General features: G+C 37.4%; 1 protein-coding gene across 8 annotated transcripts in view; it reads right to left on the bottom strand.

Annotated features, from left to right (window-relative positions):
* Positions 1-24,834, bottom strand: part of ALS2 (alsin Rho guanine nucleotide exchange factor ALS2) — an 86,358-nt gene that overhangs the window by 6,000 nt on the left and 55,524 nt on the right. For 6 of the 8 annotated variants that reach the window (XM_060152321.1, XM_060152324.1, XM_060152319.1 and 3 more), the window contains 14 exons: positions 24,574-24,702; positions 24,134-24,204; positions 23,669-23,735; positions 17,387-17,589; positions 17,202-17,267; positions 16,074-16,172; positions 13,672-13,836; positions 12,417-12,528; positions 12,100-12,177; positions 8,242-8,375; positions 7,173-7,340; positions 3,543-3,660; positions 2,441-2,598; positions 452-574 (listed from right to left, as the gene is read on the bottom strand). In XM_060152321.1, the coding sequence (XP_060008304.1) occupies positions 452-574; positions 2,441-2,598; positions 3,543-3,660; positions 7,173-7,340; positions 8,242-8,375; positions 12,100-12,177; positions 12,417-12,528; positions 13,672-13,836; positions 16,074-16,172; positions 17,202-17,267; positions 17,387-17,589; positions 23,669-23,735; positions 24,134-24,204; positions 24,574-24,702 (1,691 nt within the window). The remainder of the gene's footprint in view (positions 1-451; positions 575-2,440; positions 2,599-3,542; positions 3,661-7,172; positions 7,341-8,241; positions 8,376-12,099; positions 12,178-12,416; positions 12,529-13,671; positions 13,837-16,073; positions 16,173-17,201; positions 17,268-17,386; positions 17,590-23,668; positions 23,736-24,133; positions 24,205-24,573; positions 24,703-24,834) is intronic. The other 2 variants (XM_060152325.1, XM_060152323.1) reach the window with 1 other exon arrangement.

Below are 24,834 nucleotides of genomic sequence, written 5' to 3'. Positions count from 1 at the left end.
TTATATTTTAAATAAATTTATTTATTTTTGGCTGCGTTGGGTCTTCGTTGCTGCATGCGGGCTTTCTCTAGTTGCAGCGAGCGGGAGCTACTCTTTGTTGCGGTGCGCGGGCTTCTCATCGCAGTGGCTTCTCTTGTTGTGGAGCACAGGCTCTAGGTGTGTGGGCTTCAGTAGTTGTGGCTCGCAGGCTCTAGAGCACAGGCTCAGTAGTTGTGGAGCACGGACTTAATTGCTTTGCAGCATGTGGGATCTTCCCGGACCAGGGCTCGAACCTGTGTCCCCTGCATTGGCAGGCAGATTCTTAACCACTGTGCCACCAGGGAAGCCCCCAACCGTATCATTTTAAAAAGAAGGAAACAGATCCAGAGAAAACAACTTTTCCTGGGATTCTTTGCACAAGATCACTTGGTCCCCACCCCCTTTCTCACCATCTCCACCCAGCTCCACTCACCCTGGCTCTGGTGATTCAGATCTGGAATCTGACTTCCCAGTGCAAAAGGATTTTCTTTCAGTTGGCAGAGGAGCAGAGAGAGGAATTGTGGTGCCCTCTTCAGGAAGCTCAGGAAATAAGAACCTAAGGAAGAATAAAGAATATCATTACACAGTTACACCTCTAGAGTGGATAAAAAGAGTAAAAACACATTTCCATTATTTAATCTTTTAAGGACCAATAAAACCAAACTTTCTATCAACTAAATAAGTCAGTTTCCTTAGAGTCTTAACTGATGCTTCTTACAGGATAAAATTAAGAATGTAGCTAATGGGGCTTCCCTGGTGGCGCAGTGGCTGAGAGTCCGCCTGCCGATGCAGGGGACACGGGTTCCTGCGCCGGTCCGGGAAGATCCCACATTGCCGCGGAGCAGCTAGGCCCATGAGCCATGGCCACTGAGCCTGCGCGTCTGGAGCCTGTGCTCTGCAACAGGAGAGGCCACAACAGTGAGAGGCCCGCGTACCGCAAAAAAAAAAAAGAAAAGAATGTAGCTAATGAATAACACCAGTAAAAAATCTATTTGTTTTGTTTTTTTTCTGTCTAGTTACTAAAGAATAAACAATTCTGATCTACATTATATATGTTTTTCTTACTGGCAAATCTCATCTGAGGTCAATGTGTATTGACTCTTCAAGCAGAGATCATTGCTTTCAGAATATAAACAATTAAATGTCCAACATTAAGAAAAAATGAAAACTCAATTCATGCAAAAATTTAAAATTTTTTTTAAAAAGCCAAGCTGTTGAAAAACTTTTCCAAATGATTGTGCTACTAAATTGTTGAGGATTTTTCCCTAGGCATTGAATTCTCCCTGGATTTTATTTCCCACCTCTTGTATGCAAATGGTGGATTCTAACCATAAACAAGTTTATTGTCCTCTTTATTTTTACAGACTTAAACCTTAACTCTTACAGGCAGTTTGCAATCTTCTGTATTTTTGTAGACTTATACCATGCCCCTGCCCCGATTTTATAGTGGAGAAAATTAAAAAGTTCAGGGAACTTATCTTCATTTCACCCATCTAGCTAATGTCAGAGCTGAAACAATCCTAGCCCAGCGATCTTTTTAGTAGATAACACTGCCCCCTCCAAACTGAAACATTTCCAAATGCATTTATCAGTTTTGAGGCTAAATAATATAAGGAGGTTTTTCTGGGACAAGTTCATAAACTTTTGTATAACTATCTCAATACAGCATTTACTTGTTGGCTTAAATCCAGTAAAATATCTTGAATTTCATAAGTTCCAAACTTGCTTGCTGCCTGAACCTCTCCTTTGAAAAGATGCTTGCTTGCTTTCTCACCTTCTTCAAAGTCTCCGCTCAGATATTACCTTATTTGTCATGTCTCCTTGACCTTCCGTTTAAAATAGCAGCATCTCACCTCCAGCTCCATTCTCTTCCCCTCCATCACATGAATCATCATCTCACATGTTACATATTCTGTTTACTCTGTCCCCAGTAGAACGGAAGCCCCATGAGAGCACAGATTTTCTCTCTCTCTCTTTCTTTTGGGGGGTTGGTTTACTGATAAATTCCTCCAAGGGCCAGAATGGTGGCTAACACGTAGATGCACTCAAACATTTGTTGAATAAGTGAACAAACAGGCTATTGTCAAGGAATAGGACATAAATACTCAGGGCTAAAACTTCGTATTAGACTTTATCTTCTCTGTGGTTAGGTTTTAGAGACATGATTTTGCCTAGAGATTAAATCCAAATAAGACTACTATATTTCATACCAAAATTGGTATTAAAAAATCTTATTTTAGCCTTCTATCATCCCCAATGAGTAAGAAAGACATAAAGGAAGTAAGTTACAATGGCTAACGTCCATCTTTTTTATAGTTATAGCATAAACACAAAGTAAAAACATGTTTTCATTATTTAATCTATTGAAGGATCTGTGGCATAAAACCATTTTCTTGATGACTTCAGTGAAAAGATCTCTCACCTCACCAGCTGGAAAATTCGCTTCAGGTAGGACGTAATCTCCTTCACAGCCTCCTGCAGCAGCCGGCGGTTGGCTCCCACACCCACATATGTCATTCTATACACTGCAACCAGTGTCTCCACGAGCCTGCCCAGTGGGTGCAGAGGAGTGTCGCAGGCCTGAGCAGCAAGAGAACCGATGCAGCCAGTCAGTGTGCACTAACAGCAGAAACAATTGATCGACCAAAAAGAAACACTTTCATAAATGATGAGCAATTTTCAAACTATCAAGAGTCTACTTTTGGACCAGGAAAATTTAAATACTTCAACTTTTCTGAAAGTGTTGAGTCTACCCAAATTATATGGAGTAGGAGTTCCTATTCTTAAAGAATCCTTTTAACGTTTTGGGAAGATAGCTTTGGATATACTGATAAAGAATATTAAAAGAAAGGTTCTAAGGGAATTCCCTGGAGGTCTAGTGGTTAGGACTCCACTCTTCCACTGCAGGGGGCACAGGTTCGATCCCTGGTCAGGGAACTAGGATCCCAAATGCTACATGGCTGAAGGAAAAAAAAAAAAAAAGAAAAGAAAAGAAAGGTTCTAACATACCATAAACATCATGAAAAATATATGAAATGTTACTTTCCAGAAAACTGAATAATGACAGTTGATTATGCTCTGAAACAATTACTGTTCAGTTCCCTTGATTTCTTCTAATACTCCTTCCTGTACCCCCATGTCAATACATGTCATTCTTTAAATCGTGGGCTGATCTCACAGGGTTTGAGAAGGAAGCAAAGACAGTATAACCATGGGGTGAAGGCAGCATGCTTTATTTATACAATCTCTAGTCTGCTAACGTTACAAACAAAAAGCCATTATAAACTCTGACCCTAGATGTCCAGAACCCCCTTGAACACTTTACAAAACTTATAAAGTTCTATCATAATAGGTCAATCTTTAGGGAGAAATATGCTTCTAGTGGTCAGAGAACTAACAAAAGACATACCTCGACAGCAAAAACAGGATATGAGTAACAATAAGCTGTGAGTACATTTGAATGATATATCGTGTCAGTTGTATCATTAATTCACAAGGCTGGTATGGTTTTGACTCTTGTTTACCTTTATTAAATATTTCTTGATGTCATCATATTTCTCCACAGAGAAGGCACCAACATGCTGAGGAATGAATTCCAAACTCTCTAGTGTCTGAGTCTGTGAACGACTTAATATCTCTGGACTATAAAAAGAGAAAAGAAAGCCTATCATATATTTCAAGAAAGCAAGATAATTGTAAGTGCACGTGAAGCACTGTCACCAACTAAGGATGAAATGGAGCATCCAGCACAGTGTTCAGCCCAAATGTGTGCATAACTGGTAACTGACCTGCTGTTAGGTTTATGTAACAGACATTCAAAGTAGCATTTAATGTTACTCCACACCAACCACAATAAATTAATGAAGATGTTGCACCAACAGAAACCATGGTGTTGGAAAATACTATTACGTTAGCTTGAAGAGAAAATTGGCGATAGACTTGTTAGTGATAATAAAAATGGAATAAAGGGGAGAGGGAGAGCTAAGGATTAAGGAAAATAAATCAAATGGCAAAGGCTGAAATGGAAATGAGCTCAAGAAGTAAGGAGATAATGTGGATGCCACAACAGTGGTGCAGTATGCACACAATGGGTAAAAGGGAAGCTCCGGATGAAGAGGCTAAGATAAAACACATACTAGTCATCAACTGAAATTTTTGGTAATGGCACTGTATTAGATTACAATCAATGAGAAATTAGAAACAGTGCACAATTATCATTATGATACTGATTTAGATAAACAAATAAGACCTTTGTGGCAGCAATGTGGTTTTATACAAAAGTTCTTTCATTCTTACTTCTTGGAAACACCCAACAAGAGTTAACCAAGGTTTAACTGTAGGGCTCAAGTCTCAATGTCTATGCACATGGGCTCTATCAGAGAAGGGTGACCAACTGCATCCCACACAAGGGCAGGTCCACAGCTTTAATCAATCCTGGGAGTTTCCATTTTTTCTACTGATAGAAAGAGTAGGAGGTAAAAATTATAAACTTCATGAATGAAACAGTATAATCAATTCCCATTTATCCCAAACACAGGAAAAAACAAAACAAAACTTTCTTCCTATACTGTAGGGATTAGCAAGTTCTTTAGATATGAATGCTAGTCGATGCCTGCAGAAGTGACCGGCCAAGTTAAATAAGGAAATATGAAGAATGGCAGATGGAGAAAAACAAAAGCAGGAAAAAGGAAAAGGAGAAAAGGGAAGAAAATAAGAAAAAAGTAGAAAAAGAGAAATGAAAAGTACATCTGTAATTTTTCTTTCAGCACTTCAAAATTGTTGTGTGACTTCCTTTTGACCACCAAGGTTTCTGACAACAAGTATGCAGCTATTTGAATTGCTGTTTTCATATACGTAATGCAAAAGTTTTCTCTATCTGCTTTCAAGATTTTTTTCCTTCCAATTTGAATGTAACGTGTCTGTACATGGATATTTGGTTTTTTCTAGGATGCAGTTTGTTCAGCTTCTTGAATGTGTAGGTTTATGTCTTTCACTAAACTTGGGAACCTTTCAACCACTATTTATTCAAATATTTTTTCAGCCCCACAATTTTTCTCCTTTCCTTCTGGTACTCCAAGGACACAAATATTAGACTCTCAGGTCCTTAGAGTTCTATTCACTTTTTTTTTCACGTTCTGTTGTTCATTTTAAATAATTTCTACCAATCTATTTTCACATTTACTGACTCTTCTGCTGTAATCTCTAATCTGCTACTGACCCCACCCAGTGATTTTTAAAATTTTGGTTACTGTATTTTTCAAATCAAAAATTTTGATTCGGTTCATCTTTGTATCTTCTATTTCTTTGCTGATACTTTCAATTTTAATATTTGTTTCAAGGATGTTTGCAGTTGCTCATTTGAGCATTTTTATAATAGCTGCTTTAAAGTTCTTGTCAGATAATTCCAAAATCTATGGTAGGGGGTTGTTGATGTCTATGGATTGTCTTTCCCCAAATGAGTTGAGGTTTTCATGGTTCTTTCATTGCCATGTAATTTTGGTTTATTTCCTGGACATTTTGAGTATTATGTTACGAGATTTTGGGTCTTGTTTATATCCTAATGGAGAATGTTGCCATCAATAACGTAGTAAACATAGTAGAACTGAAACTGTTGTCTTTACAAGGACCTGCTTATAAAGTTCCTTGGCTGGTACTTGAGAACTAAGCTTTCTAAAAGTTCCCTATACTATAATATGAAATATCCCTATAATATGAAACATTTCCTAACTGATAAGGATATTTTGCTGTCCGTAGACTGTACTAAAGTGATTTGTGGTGAACATCTGCTTCCTTCTGGGACTATGGAATTTTGGTAGTTGCTAAGCACAGGATGCCTATGTGACTAGTCCCCAGTAAAAATCTGGGGCACTGCATCTCTGATGGGCTTCCCTGAGCAGAAACATTGTATATGTGTGGCTGCATTTTATTGCTCTGGCAGAGAGTGTGCTCTGTGTGACCCCTCACAGAAAGGACAGAGCATGGGAAGCTTGCACATGCGTTCCTCCAGACTCTGCCTGTGTCTTCTTCCCTTATGATTGGGCTGTGGAGCCTTACTGTGTTGCTGTAATAACTTAGCTGTGAGTACGACTATATGTTGAGTCTTATGAGTCTGTCTAGTGAATCACTGAACGTGTAGGTGATCTTGGGAATCTCTGAAACAGCTGATACTTTTGTTTCAGCCATCTGTGGGCTGTGGTTCCAATGTCAGTTCACTTCTCAAGGGCTTTGCAGTCCTATCTGGGTCTTTCTGTGAGTACCACTGAGGTGTTAGTCTGGGACCTAGGTAGAAGTCAACTTAGTAGCTGAGTTCTCAAACTGTTTGGGTGGTTCGGATCAAATCCACGCATGCAGGTCTGGGGTGAATCCAGGAGTTCATAAACAACTTTACAGGGTTGTTTTCCAGAGCTCCTCTCTTTCCATGACCTCCCCAGCATTTTCTGATTCCCCTTGTAGGTCCTCCAGCCAGAAACTGCCCACTTCCATGAAGTGGTAGAAGGATAGAGAGAGAGGCCAAAGAGCAATGAGGTTTGGCCAGGACTCCTGGACCTGATGATTCATCAAGGGAGAAGAAGGGTCCACTCCTGCAAGAGTGCTGGCTCCTTCCTGCACGCATCCTGTCTCATGGCTGCTCCAGCCACAGCCATCACTGCCCCTGCCACAGAAGTGCCTGCAGGCTGAGGCATGAGAAAGTGGAGAAAGAGGAGAGAGAGAAAACCCAGTGTACCTCCTCCACTCTTTCTGAGTTTTAGCCAGAAACAGAGGGGTTTTTCTGGATCTCTGTCTGTCTGCACCACAGGGCTTGCTTCTAGTTTCAGGTTATACTGGGTTTAGGATGAGGAATATTGAAGTTAAGAAACCCAGTAAACTCACCACTGGTTGGGTGGTACTCTAAATTCAGCTGCTCTTCCCCAAAACACCTGCTGATATTTACTTTTCAGAGTTTCAAATAAATGTCCATGCATTCTGCCTAGGTTTTATAGTTGAGTTCAGTAGCAAATACAAGGAGGTGTGTTTTATCCATCCTTACCCAGAAGTACATAATTGACTTTTAAGTTATATTTAAAAACTAAATTTGGGAAGCCTTGACAACTTACTGGTTTTAAGTTTCGTCTTCCTACCAGGCTCTGCCCTGTGCTGGGCAGGCATTCACGCACCTGTCTCTGTGTTGGCGCCGACTGGTAGTCAGGGCCACAGCAATATTGTCCCACGCTTTCCAAACTTCCCCTTGGCCTGGGTTCTCACAGCCAAGCTGATGCCAACATTCATCAAACACTGCTTTCCACTTCTCATCAGCCGGCACTGCCAGGTTTCCAAGTTTCCTGCTAATAAGGTCACGTCAGCCTCTCATTAATCACTTATTTTGTGCAAAAACCCTGAAGAACAGAAACTTTCTAATATACAACTGCAAATACTTCTGTGACAAAAACTGCCTAAACTGATGGTGGTTCCATTGTTTAAAAACTGAATAAAAATTTAAATGGATGGTTTTTAGCTACTTAGTGTTTATTAGATACTAAAGTATATGAATCAAGTAGGAAGCACATCAGAACTGACTCCTTTGCTTTCTACATTTCCATAGAATTGATGTTGCAAAATTGATCCTTGCTAAAATGAGGACTTCCTGTGCCTTGCACATCTCATACTGAGAACTGTGAAATACATTACATACTGGGTTCTAAAAATACTAAGAATAAACATGGTACAGAAAGTATATCAAGCTCCCATGAAAACAAAGAATCTGAGATGCTATCAAAATACAAAAACAAAGCTAAAGCTAGAAACAATAAAGGGAAATAAACATATGCCAAAAACTTGGAGGAAAAACATCATACACTTCAAGACTTTGACTTTTCCCAATATATGCAGCGTATCAGTGTATATATAGGATTGACCTTTACGTTTCAAAATCAAGTTGTGCAGGGCTTCCATTTAAAAATCTCTCTTTCAATCAACTTGGATACCTGCACCATTAACAGTAAGATTATTCCCGCACACAGAACTTTCATCATTTTAAACATTTAAGCTCTACAGCTATAAACTAAGCCAAGAATACAGATTTAGCTATCTATAGCAGTTTCAGTTTACAATTCAAGGTTATACATTGTTTAAAGACAAAAAGAATTAAAAAACTTGTCCTGCATTTGAAATATTAACCAGCTTCGATAAAAGCAAGACAACTCAAAACATTCAATAATTAATCCATAATTAACACTAGTTACTCACAAAACTTTAGGTCTGTCTTTATCACTCTCATACAGACTAGGCTTAAAGTACGTTCCAGTGATTTTTATTCCAGATCCCCATTCTCCACTAAAATAACCTTCAATGTAGTCTCCATTTGGCATAGTCAATGTTCCCTAGGTAAAGTCAGAAAAAATGTGGAATTAGAGGAAATATTTTCAATCTTAAAAATCAAGAAAAAAAAGCACTAAATGGTTAACATTTTCATTTTTAACTAGTCCCTAATTCTTTTTAAAAAGGTGTATGTACATGCATGTGCAAACAGAGTGTATGAAAACAATCCGTGGATTAAAGAAAAATCACAGGAAAAATTGGTAAAATATTTTTACCTGAATGAAATGAATACACAACTTATCTAAATTGATGCGACGCTACTAAAGCAGTACTTAGAGGCAAATTTAAAGCTGTAAACATTTATATTATAAAATAAGGAAGATCTCAAATCAGTAATCTAAAACTCCACCTCACAAAGTTAGAAAAAGCAAACTAAACCCAAAGCAAGAAGATAATAAAAATTAGAGCAAAAATCAATGAGATAGAAAACAGAGAAAAATGAATGAAGCCAAAAGTTGCTTCTTTGAAAAGATATACAAACTTGACAAACAATAAGACTGATCAAGAAAAAAAGACACTTAACTAGATCAAGAAAAAAAAAAAGAGAGAAGACATAAAATTACAAAATCAAGAAATGGGACATTACACCAACCTTACAAAAATTAAAAAGGTTAGAAGGGAATACCAAGAGAACAACTTTATGCCAATAAATTAGGTAACTTAGATGAAATAGAAAAATTCCTTAAGAGGAACAAATTACCAAAAGTGCCTTAAGAAGAAATAAAAAGTCTGAATAGACTAATTAGAAGTAAGGAAATTAAATTAGAAATTAAAAATCTTCTCACCAAGTAATGCTCAGGCCAAGATGATTTCACTGGTGAATTCTCTAAAACATTTGAAGAAGCAATAATAACACTAAGGCTTTCCAAATTCTTTCCGAAAATGGAGAAGGAGGGAACCCTTCCCAACTCATTCTATGAGGCCAGTATTACCTCAGTACCAAAGACAAACATCATGAAAAAAAAACTATAAACATAAATATAATAAATACCTCATAAATATAAATGTAAAAAATCTTCACCAAAATATTAGCATTAATTCTAGCAATATATAAAAGGGATTATATGCCATGACCAAGTATGATTTATCCCAGGAAAATAAGGTTGCTTTAACATCAGAAAAGCAGCCAATATAATATGCTGTATTAATAGCATAAAGAACAAAAACCACATAATCATCTCCATAGACACAGAAAAAGCCCTTTGACATAATCTAAAACCTGTTCATAATAAAAACTCTCAACAAACTAGGAATAGAAAGGAACTATCTCAATCTGATGAATCTATGAAAAATCTTCAGCTACATTATACTTGATGGTGGAAGATTTAATGCTTTTCCCCTAAAACAGGGAAAAAGGCAAGGATGTCCACTCTTATCACTTCTATTCAACATCTACTGGAGAGTCTAGCCAGTGCAGTCAGACAAGAAAAAAGAATCCTTCCAGATGGCAAAACAAGAAGTAAAACTGTCTTTATTTGCAGACAACATGATCCTGTATGCAGGAAATCCATTTTAAAAAATCCTACTAGAACATAAATTCAGCAAGGTTTCAGGATATAAGAACAAAATACAAAAATCAATTGTATTTTTATATAATAGCAATGAACAATCCAAAAATAAAATTAAGCAAACAATTCTCTCTATAATAGCATCAAAAAGGATGCTGGAATAAATTTAACCAAAGATATGCAAGAGATGCACATTGAAAACTACAAAACATTGCTGATAGAAATTAAAGAAGATCTAAATAAATGGAGAGACATTCCACATCATGGATTGGAAGATTCAATATTATTAAGATGGTAATTCTTCCCAAATTGATCTGTAGAGTAAAAATAATCCCTATAAAAACCGCAGCAGGCTTTCTGCAGATTTTAACAAGCCAGTCCTAAAATTTATATGGAAAAGCAAAGGATCCAGAATAGCCACAATTATTATTAAAAAGAACAAAGTTGGAAAACTTACACTTCCTGATTTCACAACTTTCTAGAAACCTATAGTAGTCAAGACAGCATGGTACTGGCATAAGGAGAGACATGTAGATCAATGGAACATAATTCAGAGTCCAAAAACAAACACATTTTATAGTGAATTAACTTCAACAAAGGTGTCAAGAAAATACAATGGGAAAACTTGCTGACGCAATTGGATACCCACATGCAAAAAGATCAATTTAGACTTTTAATTCACATCATACACAAATTACCTCAAAATGAATCATAGACCTAAACGTAAGAGCTAAAACTATAAAACTTTTCAAAGAAAACACAGAAGAAAATCTTAGTAACCTCGAGTTAGGCAAAGATTTCTTAGATATGAAATCAAAAGCATAATTCATCATAAAGTTTTTTTGATAAACTGGACTTCATTAAAATTAAAAACTTTAGTACTTCAAAAGGCACTATTAAGAAAACAAAAAGACAAGACACAGACTACAAGAAAATATTTGTGAACCCTGTATCTGATAAAGAACTTATATCCAGCCTATGTAAAGAAATCCTTAAAATTCAATAAGACTATAAACAAGCAAATTCTTAAAATATCAAAATATCTGAATATATATTTCATCAAAGAAGACAGATGAATGGCTAGTAAGTACATGAAGATATGCTCTATAATGAGTCTATTAGTCATTTAGGGTAAGTCAAATAAAACCATATCACTTTACACCCACTAGAATGACAAAGAGGAAAAAAAGAAAATAAAAAATACTGCCAAAGATGTGAATAAATTAGAATCCTCATACACTGACGATGGGAATGTAAAGTGATGCAGCCACTTTGGAAAACAGTTTGACAGTTTCTTAATATGTTAAACATCAATTTTCCATACAACCCAGCAATTGCACTCCTAGGTATCCACCCAAGAAAAATGAAAACACATGTTCACACAAGAAGTTTTAAATGTAAGTGGAAGAGAAACAGACTCACACATACAGAAAACAAACTTGTGGTTACCAAAGGGGAGTGGATGGTATAAGGACAAATTAGGGGTATAGGATTAACAGATACAAACAACTATATATGAAATAGATAAGCAATAAGGATATACTGTATAGCACAAGAAATTATACCCATTACCTTGTAATAACCTATAATGTAGTATAATCTGCAAAAATACTGAGTCATTATGCTATACACCTGAAACTAACACAATATTGTAAATCAACCATATTTCAACTAAAAAAAGAAGAAGAAAAGAAGAAGTTGCAGTCAACTTCAGTATACATAGTAGCCCAAAGTTGGAAACAGTCTAAAGTTGGAAATAATCCAATGCCCATCAACTGGTGAAGGGCTAAACAAAATGTGGTTTTTATTCAGTAATAAAAAGGAATAAAGTACTGCACATGCCACAATATAGAGAAACCTCAAAAACATACTAAATGTGAGAAGCCACAGGGAAGAGAATACTTGTTGTATGATTCCAATTATATGAAAGGACCTGAAAGGGCAAATCTATAGTTATAAAGTCCATCAGAGGTTGTCTGGGACTGGAGGTGGAACCAGGGAGTGACTGCAAATGGGCAAGGAGATGGTGAAGGAAATCTTTTTGGGTGATGGAAATGATCTCAAACTGGATGGTGGTAATGGTTGCACAACTCTGCGTATTTACTAAAAATCATTGAAATGTACGCTTAAAACAGGTGAATTTTATTATAGGTTAGCTTTTTTAAAGGTCAGGAAAAAATTAGTAAAAGATTATCAGAGAAAGAAAGAAGTTTCCAACCTTTCCACTCAGGGTCCAATCATCTGAAAATTCTCCCTCATAGATAGTATCATCTTCAGAAAGTAAAACTCCATTTCCCTATGTGAAGAAACAAAACAACAATCACAACACATAAAACACACAGTAACTTAGGATACCCACAGTCACATCCCCCAGAGCCTTACATAATCTTAAGACAAGAAAAATAGTACTAGGAAAGGTAGAACACTAATAAAAAGATGAGTTAAAAAGTTAAGGACAAAAAAAAAAAAAAAAAAGTTAAGGACATAGGAGTTTCAAAAAGTCAACAGTAACTATATGTAAAATATTCCACTCACCATCATTTTATTAAGGTGGAAGTTGCCTTCATAGTATAATCCAAACTGGGTAACTACCACACCATTCCCTTGACATACATCATCTTGCCACATTCCCATGTACTTCTCCCCTCTGCAAAGAAATAGGAGAAAAAAAAAAGAAATGAAATAAAAAATCAGTGATGATAAAGATGAGGTGGGGAAAAAACAATTATCACATGGGAGGTACCAAGCATCACCCCTAGGTTGGTATCTGTTCCATTTCTCTAGTCAAAGTGGTCAACTCTGTCTCCTCAAACATGGGACAATGTGATTGTAAAATATATCCTACTCAGAGCAATGTTCTCTCAGGAATTTAACATTATAGTCTACCAGACATAGATCTGTATATACTTCCAGTACTTCCTTGATAACTTTAAAATATTTAATTAATGCCAAGAATTCAACTCTAAATAATGTCATCAAAACGAGTCACTCAAAAGGTAGGCTCAAACCTATGCACAACATTTTCTCACCCAAAAGTTTACTAACTTAAAAGAAATGGGATTTATCATAAAAGAAGGTTCATTCTTCACCTACTCAAATGTCGAGAAATCTTACTAATCTCCACTAAAAAAATTAAAATTAGTACAAACTGCCTATTAAATAATCATGGATTTTAGTGATAACAGCAAAAATTTTTAAATCACACATTATGACAATAATATGAGAGGAAGAGTATATATTTAGTCCAAAAGCAAATCAGGCCAAACCAAATACAGAGGCAAAAGAACTATATTTCTCCCCAAGGTTTAGTTAATTGAATTTAACCAAGCTTGATTCCTGGGTTGCTGGCATGGTTACAAGTCTCTAACCTGATAGGAAGACCTAGGCAGAAAGGTGTTTAGATACTATTCTATGACCCCAAAAGGGAATTTCCACTGACCCTCCTAACCTTTTACTCCTGTTACCTACTGACTGCATTAAAGGTTTCTCTCTGTATAACAGTCAAAGATTTGGTAGCTTCTTTGAGACACTAAAAGCTATTTATGTGTGAAGCTTTAAGGAAAATGGTACCAATGTTAATTTTGAATGATCTTGATCTTGTAAGGAAGTAACCTGTTGTTTGGTTCACAAACAAATGCATAAAATGACACCTGACAACTCTGTCTTATTAAAAATGTTCGAAGTATTGCCAAATTAAGGTGCTCAGCCTTCATAAAATCATGTTTTTGGAGAAGTAGAGGAACCTTATCCTCTCACGCTAAACTGTGAGATTAGAAGCAGGATACTGTACCTAGTGATATCATCAAAGACACCGTATCCGGCTTTCTTATCCATTACCCACTGGCCAATGAACATACTGGGAGAAGATGAAGTCAACTTTCCACTTCGCAGGAGACCATGACCATGACGCATGTTATCTTGAAAACAGCCTTCAAAAACTTCACCAGAGGCGTAACTGTGGTTAGAAAGAATGAATAAAGATCACAAGCACATTGAGTTCTGATGCTCATTTTACAAAGTTTAGGAAATTCAAAATTATACTCATGTCTCACTAGTAGCTGTAATTATTTGTTTATATGACTATTTTTCACCAATCAAAAAATCTCATTTATTTTTCTCATGGCTTTTCTTTTTTAAAACATCTTTATTGGAGTATAATTGCTTTACAATGGTATGTTAGTTTCTGCTTTGCAACAAAGTGAATCAGCTATACATATACATCTATCCCCATATCTCCTCCCTCTTGCATCTCCCTCCCACCCTCCCTATCCCACCCCTCTAGGTGGTCACAAAGCACTGAGCTGATCTCCCTGTGATATGCAGCTGCTTCCCACTAGCTATCTGTTTTACATTTGGTAGTGTATATATATCCATGCCACCCTCTCACTTCGTCCCAGCTTACCCTTCCCCCTCCCCGTGTCCTCAAGTCCATCCTCTATGTCTGTGTCTTTACTCTTGTCCTGCCCCTAGGTTTTTCAGAACCTTTTTTTTAGATTCCATATGCATGTGTTAGAATTTGGTATTTGTTTTTCTCTTTCTGACATAGTTCACTCTGTATGACAGACTCTAGGTCCATCTACCTCACTACAAATAACTCAATTTCGTTTCTTTTATGGCTGAGTAATATTCCATTGTATATATGTGCCACATCTTCTTTACCCATTCATGTGTTGATGGACGATTAGGTTGCTTCCATGTCCTGGCTATTGTAAATAGAGCTGCAATGAACATTTTGGTACATGACTCTTTTTGAATTATGGTTTTCTCAGGGTATATGCCCAGTAGTGGGATTGCTGGGTCAAAGGGTAGTTCTATTTTTAGTTTTTGAGGAACCTCCATACTGTTCTCTACAGTGGCTGTTAACAGTTTACATTCCCACCAACAGTGCAAGAGGGTTCCCTTTTCCCCACACCCTCTCCAGCATTTATTGTTTGTAGATTTTTTGATGTTGGCCATTCTGATGGGTGTGAGGTGATAACTCATTGTAGTTTTGATTTGCATTTCTCTAATGATTAGTGATCGTGAGCATCCTTTCATGTGTTTGTTGGCAATCTGTATATCTTCTTTGGAGGAATATCTGTTTAGGCTTTCTGCCCATTTTTGGATTGGGTTGTTTGTTTTTTTGATATTGAGCTGCATGAGCTGCTTGTAGATTTTGTAGATTAATCCTTTGTCAGTTGCTTCATTTGCAAATATTTTCTCCCATTCTGAGGGCTGTCTTTTTGTCTTATTTATAGTTTCCTTTGCTGTGCAAAAGGTTTTAAGTATCATTAGGTCCCATTTGTTTATTTTTATTTCTATTTCTCTAGGAGGTGGGTCAAAAAGGATCTTGCTGTGATTTATGTCATAGAGTGTTCTGCCTATGTTTTCCTCTAAGAGTTTTATAGTGTCTGGCCTTACATTTAGGTCTTTAATCCATTTTGAGTTTATGTTTGTGTATGGTGTTAGGGAGTGTGCTAATTTCATTCTTTTACATGTAGCTGTCCAGTTTTCCCAGCACCACTTATTGAAGAGGCTGTCTTTTCTCCATTGTATATTCTTGCCTCCTTTATCATAGATTAGGTGACCATATGTGCGTGGGTTTATCTCTGGGCTTTCTATCCTGTACCATTGATCTGTATTTCTGTTTTTGTGCCAGTACCATACTGTCTTGATTACTGTAGCTTTGTAGTATAGTCTGAAGTCCAGGAGCCTGATTCCTCCAGCTCCGTTTTCCTTTCTCAAGATTGTTTTGGCTTGAGATAAAAATCTCATTTTTGAATGACTGAGTCTAAGAAGTTGAAGATGTTGTGGGCGGTATTTTGTGTTAACATGGGGAAAAATGTGTATTTAGTCCCTTACGGGAAAATGAAATAATGAGTCATCTCTGAAAGAATGACAGGCTTTGTCCATATCAGAGTCATGCAGTAAATATAAGATAAATTTACAAGCAAGATATTTAGGAGATTCTGTAAGAAAGTTATGGTTTACAAGGTTTACACAGTTTTGTGAAGAACTAAATAATAACCTAATATTTTCATCTTGTGATAGATGAGAGGTTGACCTTTTAAAGAAGACTCTATATAGCTTCAGTCATAAGAAGAATAAATAAAACTTACTGCTTGGAAACTTTGGCTACACAAACATTTAGGTTTAAATGATTCTTTGAAAAAGCAACACCAACCAGTCCAGCAACATTTCTAATGCTATTACCTATAGACTCCTTGACCACACATTTTTCCTTCTTTCCAATGGCCCACATAATGGTCTTCTTTGTTCAGTGCTTTGTTTGGGATTCTGTATTCTCCATACCTGCCAAGGGGAATAAAAACATCTTAAGATGCATTATGCCATATTCACCTTTTATGTGTATACACTGGCAAATATAACAAGAACAGAGAAAAGATCTGTTGATACCTAGAGGAGGAAAGGGGTAAATGGGGTCTTGGTTTAAGCTGTTACCTATTACCTAAGCTATGTGGCAAGTCTTAGACGAGTGGGACATCAACACCACTACACAGATCAATTAGGTGTTTTATCCCAAGTCCAATGAAAAACAGAAAACCTGTGGTTTAGGCCTATTTCCACCACTAATTAGCTGCATCACCTTGGGTAAATCCAGGTACCCAGCTCCCTCATCTGTGTAATAAGGGGGGTATATCAGATTAGCTCAAGTCTCTTCTCATTCTGAAATTCTATTAAATGGAGATTAAAAGACATCATAAAAATTTATATTATCACACACACAAAAAATCACCTACACAATTTATATTATAATCTTTTGATATAGTAAAATATATCAGTTCTCTAACATGATACAAAATGCTTCACTGTCATATATTTACAGTGTTAGAAAACATAAGTTTATATAAAAATAGTGTCATTTGAGTACCATTAGGATACCATATCATTTAGAAGATTTCCCCTTCAACAGATCACAGAAATTAAAGATGAATTAAAACTACTGAAAGGAAAATTTCTCTATGTCCTTTGTGTAAAGGGGGCACTTCTATATCAACAATCTCAACATCAACATTACCCAAGGTCTTCAGTCTTTACAACTAAGAAATGGATAGAAAACACAGTCCCACGTCAACAGATGGAAGCTGTGTAACCTGAGATAACACAGCTGTCAAGGTAAATGATTCATTCTAAACAAATCAAGGCTGCACCCTGGATTCCTAGCTCTCTTCATGTTCATACATGTCCATTATAAGCCCTAATCCACTTCCAAAAGCACAAAACAAAATTCTACCAACTGTCTTGAAGATAACTCTAAACACAAAATAACATAATTTAAGTCTGTAGTTGAATTTACACTCATATTCACGAAGTTCTTACCCATCTTCCAAGCCATTCCTGAACATGCCAGAATAGATCTTTCCATCTGGCCACTTCAAAACCCCTCTGGAATGCATAAGTAAAGAATAATACATGTCAATTAATGTTTCTGATAATCAGTACTTTTGCAGTACTTAGACTACCATCCTGACTCCAGGCATAAATCCAACTGTAAACATTCTCACCTGCCATGAGGCTTCCCTGAAAGCCAGCGTCCATCATAGGTTGCATCCTTTAGGCGAGGATCCTTGTAGAAAGTATATTTGGCACTGCGTGAAATGGGTGGTTCCTGCCTCTGAATACTGCTGCCACTTCCATAAGGTGGAAAATCAGACATCCCCCTCAAAGCCTGATCTACAGCTTGGCTTATAGCCCGGAGCCACTTTGTCTAGGAGCAAAAAGTAAATTTCAGTAAGCTTAAGGCAACAACTCATCAAGCACTGCTTTAAATCCTGCTAGCTTTCCTTGGTGTGAAAAAACTTCTGACTCCTAATACTCTCCTTATTGAGTAATACTGATTGGCTCTTGAAATAAACTGCTTTATGTTTGAAATTGCTACACTAAAACAACAACAGAGAAGCAAGAAGAACTAGAATCTTGCAGCCTGTGGAACAAAAACCACATTCACAGAAAGACAGACAAAATGAAAAGGCAGAGGACTATGTACCAGATGAAGGAACAAGATAAAAGCCCAGAAAAACTAAATAAATAAAGTGGAGATAGGCAACCTTCAAGAAAAAGAATTCAGAATAATGATAGTAAGGATGATCCAGGACCTTGGAAAAAGAATGGAGGCAAAGATCGAGAAGATGCAAGAAATGTTTAACAAAGACCTAGAAGAATTAAAGAACAAACACCTAGAAGAATTAAAGAACAAACAAACAGAGATGAACAACACAATAACTGAAATGAAACATACACTAGAAGGAATCAATAGCAGAATAACTGAGGCAGAAGAATGGATAAGTGACCTGGAAGACAGAATGGTGGAATTCACTGCCACGGAACAGAATAAAGAAAAAAGAATGAAAGAAATGACAATAGCCTAAGAGACCTCTGGGACAACATTAAACACACGAACATTTGCATTATAGGGGTCCCAGAAGGAGGAGAGAGAAAGTACCCAAGAAAATATTTGAAGAGATTATAGTCAAAAATTTCCCTAACATGGGAAAGGAAATAGCCACCCAAGTCCAGGAAGCACAGAGAGTCCCAGGCAGGATAAACCCAAGAAGAAACACGCTGAGACATATAGTAATCAAACTGACAAAAATTAAAGAAAAATAATTAAAAGCCACAAGGGAAAAATGACAAATAACATACAAGGGAACTCCCATAAGGTTAACAGCTGATTTCTCAGCAGAAACTCTGCAAGCCAGAAGGGAGTGGCATGATATATTTAAAGTGGTGAAAGGGAAGAAGCTACAACCATGATTACTCTACCCGGCAAGGATCTCATTCAGATTCGATGGAGAAATCAAAAGCTTTACAGACAAACAAAAGCTAAGAGAATTCAGCACCACCAAACCAGCTCTAAAACAAATGCTAAAGGAACTTCTTTAAGTGGGAAACACAAGAGAAGAAAAGGATCTACAGGGCTTCCCTGGTGGCGCAGTGGTTAAGAATCCACCTGCCAATGCAGGGGACACAGGTTCAAGCCCTGGTCTGGAAAGAGGCCACATGTCATGGAGCAACTAAGCCCTTGCGCTACAACTACTGAGCCTGTGTTCTGGAGCCCATGAACCACAACTACTGAGCACACATGCCACAACTACTGAAGCCCATGCACCTAGAGCCCATGCTCTGCAACAAGAGAAGCCACTGCAATGAGAAGCCCGTGCACCGCAAGGAAGAGTAGCCCCTGCTCGCCACAACTACAGAAAGCCTGTGCGCAGCAACAAAGACCCAATGCAGCCAAAAATAAATAAATTAAATAAATTAATTTTTTTAAAAAAAGGACCTACAAAAACAAACCCAAAACAATTAAGAAAATGGTAATAGGAACATACGTATCCATAAATACCTTAAATGTGAATGGATTAAATGCTCCAACCAAAAGACACAGGCTCACTGAATGGATACAAAAACAAGACTCATGTATATGCTGTCTCCAAGAGACACACTTCAGACCTAGGGACACATATAGACTGAAAGTGAGGGGATGGAAAAAGATACTGCATGCAAATGGAAATCAAAAGAAAGCTGGAGGAGCAATACTCATATCAGATAAAATAGACTTTAAAACAAAGAATGTTACAAGAGACAAGGAAAGACACTACATAATGGTCAAGGGATCAACCCAAGAGGAAGATATAACAATTATAAATATATATGCACCCAACATAGGAGCACCCCAATACATAAAGCAAATGCAGACAACTATAAAACAGGAAATCGACAGTAACACAATAATAGTGGGGGACTTTAACATCTCACTTACCCCAATGGACAGATCATCCAGACAGAAAATTAATAAGGAAACACAAGCTTTAAATGACAAAATAGACCAGATGGACTTAATTCATATTTATAGGGCATTCCATTCACAAACAGCAGATTACACTTTCTTCTCAAGTGCACACAGAACGTTCTCCAGGAGAGATCACATCTTGGGTCACAAATCAAGTCTTGCTAAATTTAAGAAAATTGAAATCATAGCCAGCATCTTTTCCGACCACACCGCTATGAGATTAGAAATAAATTACAGGGAAAAGAACATAAAAAACACAAACACATGGAAGCTAAACAATACATCACTAAATAACGAAGAGATCACTGAAGAAATCAAAGAGAAAATCAAAAAATACCTAGAGACAAATGACAATGAAAACACGACAATCAAAAACCTACGCAATGCAGCAAAAGCAGTTCTAAGAGAGAAGTTTATAGCATTACAATTCTACCTCAAGAAACAAGAAAAATCTCAAATAAACAATCTAACCAAACAAACTAGCGGTTACCAGTGGGGAGAGGGAAGGGGGAAGTGGCAAGGTAAGGGTAGGGGATTAAGAGGTACAAGCTACTACATATAAAATAAATAAACTACAAGTATATGTTGTATAGCACAGGGAATATAACCAATATTTTATAATAAATTTAAGTAAAAATTTGAATTGCAAAAAAAAAAATCTAACCTTACACCTAAAGGAACTAGAGAAACAAGAACAAACAAAACCCAAAGTTAGGTAGAAGGAAAGAAATCATAAAGATCAGAGCACAAATAAATGAAACAGAAACAAAGAAAACAATAGCAAAGATCAATAAAACTAAAAGCTGGGTCTTTGAGAAGATAAACAAAATTGATAAACCATTAGCCAGACTCACCAAGAAGATAAACAAAATTGATAAACCATTAGCCAGACTCAGCAAGAAAAAGAGGGAGAGCACTCAAATCAATAAAATTAGAAACGAAAAAGAAGAAGTTACAACAGACACTGCAAAAATACAAAGCATCGTAAGATACTACTACAAGCAACTTTATGCCTGTAAAATGGACAACATGGAAGAAATGGACAAATTCTTAGAAAGGTATACCCTTCCAAGATTGAACCAGGAAGAAATAGAAAATACGAACAGACCAATCACAAGTAATGAAATTGAAACTGTGATTAAAAATCTTTCAACAAACAAAAGTCCAGGACCAGATGGCTTCACAGATGAATTCTATCAAACATTTAGAGAAGACCTAAAACCATCCTTCTCAAACTCTTACAAAAAATTGTAGAGGAAGGAACACTTCCAAACTCATGCTACAAGGCCACCATCACCCTGATACCAGAACCAGACAAAGATATTACAAAAAAAGAAAATTACAGATGAATATCACTGATGAATATAGATGCAAAAATCCTCAACAAAATACTAGCAGACAGAATCCAACAACACGTCAAAAGGACCACACACCATGATCAAGTGGGATTTATCCCAGGGTGCAAGGATTCTTCAATGTATGCAAACCAATCAATGTGTACACCATATTAACATATTGAAGAATAAAAACCATATGATCATCTCAATAGATTCAGAAAAAGCTTTTGACAAAATTCAACACGCATTTATGATAAAAACTATCCAAAACGTGGGCAAAGAGGGAACCTACCTCAACATAATAAAGGCCATATAAGACAAACCCACAGCAAACATCATTCTCAATGCTGAAAACCTGGAAGCATTTCCTCTAAGATCAGGAAGAAGACAAGGATGTCCACTCTCACCACTCTTATTCAGCATAGTTTTGGAAGTCCTAGCCACAGCAATCAGAGAAGAAAAAGAAATAAAAGGAATACAAACTGGAAAAAGAAGAAGTAAAACTGTCACTGTTTACAGATGACATGATACCATACATAGAGAATCCTGAAGATGTCACCAGAAAACTACTAGAGCTAATCAATGAATCTGGTAAAGTGGCAGGATACAAAATTAAAGCACAGAAATCTTTTGTATTCCTATACACTAACAACGAAAGATCAGAAAGAGAAATTAAGGCAACAATCCCATTCACCACTGCAACAAAAAGAATGAAATACCTAGGAATAAACCTACCTAAGGAGGTAAAAGACCTGTACTCAGAAAACTATAAGACACTGATGAAAGAAATCAAAGATGACACAAACAGATGGAGAGATATACCATGGTCTTGGATTGGAAGAATCAATATTGTCAAAATGACTGTACTACCCAAAGCAATCTACAGATTCAGTGCAATCCGTATCAAACTACCATTGGCATTTTTCACAGAACTAGAACAAAAAATTTCACAATTTGTATGGAAACACAAAAGACCCCGAATAGCCAAAGCAATCTTGAGAACGAAAAATGGAGCTGGAGGAATCAGGCTCCCTGGCTTCAGACTATACTACAAAGCTACAGTAATCAAGACAGTATGGTACTGGCACAAAAACAGAAACATAGATCAATGGAACAGGATAGAAAGCCCAGAGATAAACCCACACACCTATGGTCAACTAATCTATGACAAAGGAGGCAAGGACATACAATGGGGAAAAGACAGTCTCTTCAATAAGTGGTGCTGGGAAAACTGGACAGCTACATACAAAGGAATGAACTTAAAACACTCCCTAACACCATACACAAAACTAAACTCTAAACGGATTAAAGACCTAAGCGTAAGACCAGACACTATAAAACTCTTAGAGGAAAACATAGGAAGAACACTCTTTAACATAAATCACAGCAAGATCTTTTTTGACCCACCTCCTAGAGTAATGGAAATAAAAACAAAAATAAACAAATGGGACCTAATGATACTTAAAAGCTTTTGCAAAGCAAAGGAAACTATAAACAAGACGAAAAGACAACCCTCAGAATGGGAGAAAATATTTGCAAATGAATCAATGGACAAAGGATTCATCTCCAAAATAGAAATGCAAATCAAAACTACAATGAGGTATCACCTCACACCAGTTAGAATGGGCATCATCAGAAAATCTACAAACAAATGCTGGAGAGGGAACCCTCTTACACTGTTGCTGGGAATGTAAATTGATACAGCCACTATGGAGAACAGTATGGAGGTTGCTTACAAAACTAAAAATAGAATTACTGTATGACCCAGCAATCACACTACTGGGCATATACCCAGAGAAAACCATAATGCAAAAAGACACATGCGGGGCTTCCCTGGTGGTGCAGTGGTTGGGAGTCCGCCTGCCGATGCAGGGGATGTGGGTTTGTGCCCCGGTCGGGGAGGATCCCGCATGCCGCAGAGTGGCTGGGCCCGTGGACCGTGGCTGCTGGGCCTGTGCGTCCGGAGCCTGTGCTCCGCAACGGGAGAGGCCGCGGCTGTGAGGGGCCCACGTACCGCAAAAAAAAAAAAAAAAAAAAAAAAAGACACATGCATCCCAATGTTCATTGCAGCACTATTTACAATGGCCAGGACTTGGAAGCAACGTAAATGCCCATCGACAGACGAATGGATAAAGAAGATGTGGTACATATATACAATGGAATATTACTCAGCCATAAAAAGGAAAGAAATTGGGTCATTTGTAGAGATGCAGATGGACTCAGAGACCATCATACAGAATGAAGTAAGTCAGAAAGAGAAAAACAAATATCATATATAAATGCGTATATGTGGAATCTAGAAAAATGGTACAGATGAACCGGTTTGCAAGGCAGAAATAGAGACACAGATGTAGAGAACAAACGTATGGACACCAAGGGGGGAAAGTGGTGGTGGTGGTGTGATGAATTGGGAGACTCGGACTGATAGGTATACACCAATATGTATAAAATAGATAACTAATAAGAACCTGCTGTATAAAAAAATAAAATAAAATAAAGAACAGCAACAACAAAATTCTACAGTCTTGGTTTAATGAAGATTTATCAGACATAATTATGGATCGTTAGGCAAGCAAGAACAGTTTTTCTTTCTTTCTTACCACCATAGAGACAGAAAGAGCCAGGCCAAAGATGGAAAGAAAATACCATGATGGACTAACCTTTTCCTGGGGTGTTGATGAAATGAGAGTGAACTGCTCCTCGGGTGTAGTTATCTTTAGGCCATTCCTAAAACGTTCACAAGGATAAAGATCAGTAAGTATGACAACCTGTCATTACAACATCAATCCTCAAATATGAAAAGCAACTTGTTTATTTCAAAGGGATCAGAAGTCAATTAAATTTAAATATATTCAATGTTCTGGGTGTGGTTTCCACGGTGGGAAAAGGACACAGTTATTTCTCTGGGTTAAACTATGGGGATGAGAACAATGGAGAAGCCCTTCCACCACTTGTCATGATTTGTCATGCTCTTCACAGCAGGGCACTTACTACCTTCGTACTGGGAGGGTAAGCCTTCTTGTGCAGAATGGGGAGGCCTCCTGAGCCTTCCCATTTTATTCACGTCTAAGGAAACGAACTGGCTAAGTAACAGAGGAAGGGAATGAGGTTGGGGGGACACTTACACACCACCAGCTTCTTCAGAAAGCGGCTCTGCCCACAGTGTGGCCAAAGGGAAAACATGGTGTGTGGAGAACTGAAACAAAGAACATGGAGACACATCTGAGAAAGCCCATGTGGGCCCTGGGGTCACTGCTGCAGAACCCCTTTCAAATGGTTAAGTCCACCTCAGCCACATAGTCCCCATAACATAACTAACCCCAATGGTCTCGCCATGTCTGCTGCAAGGACCCCTTCAGATGGCTGACACTCATTTTCAAGTTAGAAACTAAAAAAGCTCCCTGAAATCTGGCCGGTACCACAAAAGCAAGCTAAACAGTCTCTTTTACTCAAGAGTTTCAGTAAAATCACAATAGTTTGTAAAATAAACTGATACTACGATTAATTAAATACTCATAGTACTGCACCTTCCAGGGCCTCTTTTAAGGTTAGGAATCCAGCATACCTGGGCATGGACTAGGGCATCATTAAAGAGAATGAACCAATTCACAGAAAACCTCCCAGCATGCTGCAGAGACAGGGCCCGGTTACTGCTCTCACACAGCAGTCGACGCTCTGGCTTCCTCAAGGAATCCTGGTATTAAAAACAAATACACAATTGAAGTATCAAAATTATTTTCTGCAAAGAGCAGATGAAAAAGATACAAATGACATTAAGGAGAATTTGGTGTTAAACCTAAATTCAGACGGGATCCAAACATTTCAC

This window comes from Lagenorhynchus albirostris, chromosome 6 (genome assembly GCF_949774975.1).
Source record: "Lagenorhynchus albirostris chromosome 6, mLagAlb1.1, whole genome shotgun sequence".
Classification (NCBI taxonomy): domain Eukaryota; kingdom Metazoa; phylum Chordata; class Mammalia; order Artiodactyla; family Delphinidae; genus Lagenorhynchus; species Lagenorhynchus albirostris.
The sequence above is the reverse complement of the archived record's forward strand: the minus strand, read 5'-3'. Positions and strand labels throughout refer to the sequence as shown.